The sequence below is a fragment of the Fukomys damarensis genome, unplaced genomic scaffold (assembly GCF_012274545.1).
Source record: "Fukomys damarensis isolate Sample0158 unplaced genomic scaffold, DMR_v1.0_HiC HiC_scaffold_12, whole genome shotgun sequence".
Classification (NCBI taxonomy): Eukaryota; Metazoa; Chordata; class Mammalia; order Rodentia; family Bathyergidae; genus Fukomys; species Fukomys damarensis.
In genome coordinates, this window is record NW_022900924.1 from 3,311,182 (window position 1) to 3,314,771 (window position 3,590).

At 64.2% G+C, this 3,590-nt stretch overlaps 1 protein-coding gene across 1 annotated transcript in view; it reads left to right on the plus strand.

The window, feature by feature from the left end:
* The first annotated feature begins 20 nt into the window (after positions 1 to 20).
* The window catches only part of Gas2l1 (growth arrest specific 2 like 1), a 4,781-nt gene continuing 1,211 nt past the window's right edge, over positions 21 to 3,590 (plus strand). The window contains 7 exon segments of the mRNA XM_033762300.1: positions 21 to 339; positions 492 to 1,143; positions 2,376 to 2,483; positions 2,567 to 2,663; positions 2,745 to 2,916; positions 3,406 to 3,586; positions 3,589 to 3,590. The exon segment at positions 3,589 to 3,590 is cut by the window's right edge and continues 1,211 nt beyond it. Of these exon segments, the coding sequence (XP_033618191.1) occupies positions 314 to 339; positions 492 to 1,143; positions 2,376 to 2,483; positions 2,567 to 2,663; positions 2,745 to 2,916; positions 3,406 to 3,586; positions 3,589 to 3,590 (1,238 nt within the window). The 5' untranslated portion in view covers positions 21 to 313.

Sequence of the window (3,590 nt, forward strand, 5' to 3'; positions counted from 1 at the left end):
TCCGCCCACCGCGCGGCGACCTTCGCGAGCGCGCGCTGTCTGCGCCTCAGTTTCTCCGCCTGTAGAATGGGACGACACCTCCCCGCCGGCTCTACCCGCCACTGCTGCGGCTGTGGCTGTGACAAGGGCGTGGAGGGAGGGCAGGGTCTCCTGGCACAGGTCCAGCCCTGGCTCCTCTTCGGTCGACGGGGCCCAGGTGTTTGCCTTGTCCCACCTTCCGTGACGGTCGCCAGGTGGCTGGAAGGGAAGCTGCAGCCAGTCCCCATCCCCACCCCAAGAAGAGGGGAACAGCGAGCCGCTAAGTTATGCGTGAATGTTTATCCCGACGAAAGTTTTGAGGCAAGAACCGTTCACAGATGAGGAAACTGAGGCCCAGAGAATGGCTCAGCCTGCTGTCAGAGCAGCTATTTGGTCTGTGACAGGCTGGTCCCGGGGGTCTGTACTGTCCGCCGGGTCCTCACAGCCACCCTGACCTGTGTCCCTGCCCACAGTGACTGGCCGGCCCCGGGGATGGCGGACCCAGTGGCGAGCATCGCAGGCTCCGCGGCCAAGAGCGTGCGGCCGTTCCGCTCTAGCGAGGCCTACGTGGAGGCCATGAAGGAAGACCTGGCCGAGTGGCTCAATGCCTTGTATGGCCTGGGTCTGCCCGGCGGTGGCGATGGCTTCCTGACGGGACTGGCCACGGGCACAACGCTGTGCCAACACGCCAACGCCGTCACTGACGCTGCCCGCGCTTTGGCTGCCGCCCGCCCAACCCGAGGTGTGGCCTTTCAGGCGCACAGCGTGGCACCTGGCTCCTTCATGGCCCGGGACAACGTAGCCACCTTCATCGGCTGGTGCCGCACAGAGCTGGGTGTGCCCGAGGTGCTCATGTTTGAGACCGAGGACCTGGTGCTGCGCAAGAATGAGAAGAGCGTGGTCCTGTGCCTGCTAGAGGTGGCACGACGCGGGGCCCGCCTGGGCCTGCTCGCCCCCCGCCTTGTGCAGTTTGAGCAGGAGATCGAGCAAGAGCTACATGCTGTACCCCCAGCCCCCGATGTCCCCAATGCTTCGGAGGAAGGCGCTGAAACCACCGTTGCTGCAGGGGCTCCTGCCCGAGGACCCCGCATGACGCCCAGTGACCTGCGCAACCTCGATGAGCTGGTGAGTCCCCTGATGCTCACTCTGGGAGGCGAGGGCTCCTGCTTGCTTCCCCAGCGCTGGGACCCAGTGGCAGAACCAGCGCCGTAACCTATCTCTGATCCTCTTGTGTCCCACCTTGGTACAGTATCTGCAGGGTGCACCACAAGAGGGGTGCACATGTCGAGTGCCAAGTGTACACCTGGCCCCGAGGAGACAGGTGGGCCAGGAGAGGTTACGTAGCCAGTGCCCCTGTCCTGAGACAGAATCCTGGCTCGTAGCAGCAGCTCTCCGTTCATGTGTTCCATGTCCACCGCCTAAGTGCTGTGCAGGCCATTGAGGGGACCTCCTCTACGTCTGCTCTGCACTCAGGTGCTAGACAGACACATCCACAATCCCCCAGCTCCATGGATGCTGCACTTGGCTAAGGCAGAGCGCCTGGGAGCTCCCGCGTGCTTCGGCACACTTCTGGGAAGACTTGCCCCGTTGCTGCTGGTGGTAGGAACGAGAAACTCTGGTGGAGCTGCAAGAGTCCCGCTTGGAGCACAGGAGGTGCCAAGCCAGGCCCCCGTCTCTCTGCCCCATCCCCGGACCTAGGTGTTCCTTCCTCCCCCACAGCTGAGCCAAGAGTTTCTCTCTTATCGGAAGAGGAGACTAGATGTGCCTGCCCAGGAGGCAGGCAGCAGTATAGCTGTAGGCAGAGGCAGGCACCCCACCCCCAGCTTGGGTCTGGGCCTGGGTCACCCAAGGCCCCACCTGCTCATTTCCTCTGGCGCCGCTGTGGGCAGGGAGGCGGGCAGGGCCTCCCACGGAGCCAGCCTGGCAGCTCCAGGCCTGGGTTAACGTGTGCAGTCTGTGCGCTCGCCAGATGGGCCGCCTGTGTGTAAGTGCTGGTGTGTGTGTGTCGTCTCCCTCCATCACCGTGCTCAGCAGGGCACGGGGCCCCTGTACCACCATCCTATAACCTGTCCCTTCCCAGGGTGACAAGGGGAGTGAGGGCCAGCTTCAGAGCCCCCCTTGGCTTAGGGGCTACGAGGGTATCCCTCACTGGGGTCCCTCGCCCTGGCCTCACCACAGCCACATCATCCCATCTTGATTTGCTTCCTGGGACCCATAGAGAGGTCATGTGTGGAAGCTGTACCCACATCTACACCCCCATCTCCCGGGAAACACTTACTTCCTCCTGACCCTGGATCTGCTGACAGCCCAGGAGGAAGGACTGACCTCTGACCAGCAGCTTCTCTCTCTGGCTTCAGGTGAGGGAGATCCTGGGCTGCTGCACCTGCCCAGACCAGTTCCCCATGATCAAGGTCTCTGAGGGAAAGTACCGAGTGGGAGACTCCAGCCTGCTCATCTTCGTGCGGGTGAGAGGCAGAGGCTGCCCAGGCAGGAGGGTGGGCTGGCGAGCCCACGCACGGCTGTGACATGCGCACACTGGCTCCCACAGGTGCTGAGGAGCCACGTGATGGTGCGTGTGGGTGGTGGCTGGGACACTCTGGAGCACTACCTGGACAAGCATGACCCTTGCCGCTGCTCCTCCACTGGTCAGTGTGGGCCGGGCGGACAGGCAGGGGCTCCTCTCCCTGGCTTTCCCCCTCCCTCACGTCCTGCCTGTCCTCCTACAGCCCACCGGCCATCCCAGCCAAGGACGCGAACCTTCTCCCCGCAGAGGGCGTCGCCGACCCCCAGCCCCCGACCTGGTAGCCCAGTCCTAGGGAGTGAGCGCAGGGGCTCTCGCCCGGAAGTGGTTCCCGTTAGTTTACGAAGCACAAAGGAGGGGCCTGAGACCCCACTCAGGTGAGGTGCAGGGCTGGGGGAGCTGCCCAGAGGGTGGGGGTGGAGGCAGACTGGCCCAGATGACAGAGTTGCCGTGCTCCAAAGTGACTCACACCCTGGGAAAAGTTCCTGTGGGTGGGGGCAGGCCTGGCTTCCCATCTCCATGGCAACCAAATCAACAACAGCTGGGGCGGGCCCTGAAGGTTGGGCAGTAGCCAACCCAACCCCCAGCTTCCTTCTGGGCACCCTGGGGGAGACCAGAGGCCTGGGGAGGAGGAGTTGTGGGCCCAGCAGACCACTTTTCTTCTGCTGCCTTCCGGGCTCTGAGTGGCCACAGGAAGCTGCCGTGAGCCTCACTTCTCCCTGGAAGTCCCCAGAGTCGATGGACGCCCTGCCATTCCAGCAGCTCTCCCCATCTGCCCAGGAACTGCCTGCCCTGCGGGTCCTCTCCCTGTCTGTCCCTTGTGCGCTCCAATGGTACCTCTGCTCTCTCTTGTTCCCCTGTCCCAGGCCCCGAGATCAGCTGCCCCCACTTCCCCGCTCCCGCCGCTACTCCGGCGACAGTGACTCCTCCGCTTCCTCAGCCCAGAGTGGGCCCCTTGGTGCCCGCAGTGATGACACAGGCACTGGCACCCGGAGGGAGCGGCCCAGCCGGCGGCTGACCACAGGCACCCCGGCCTCCCCAAGACGGGGGC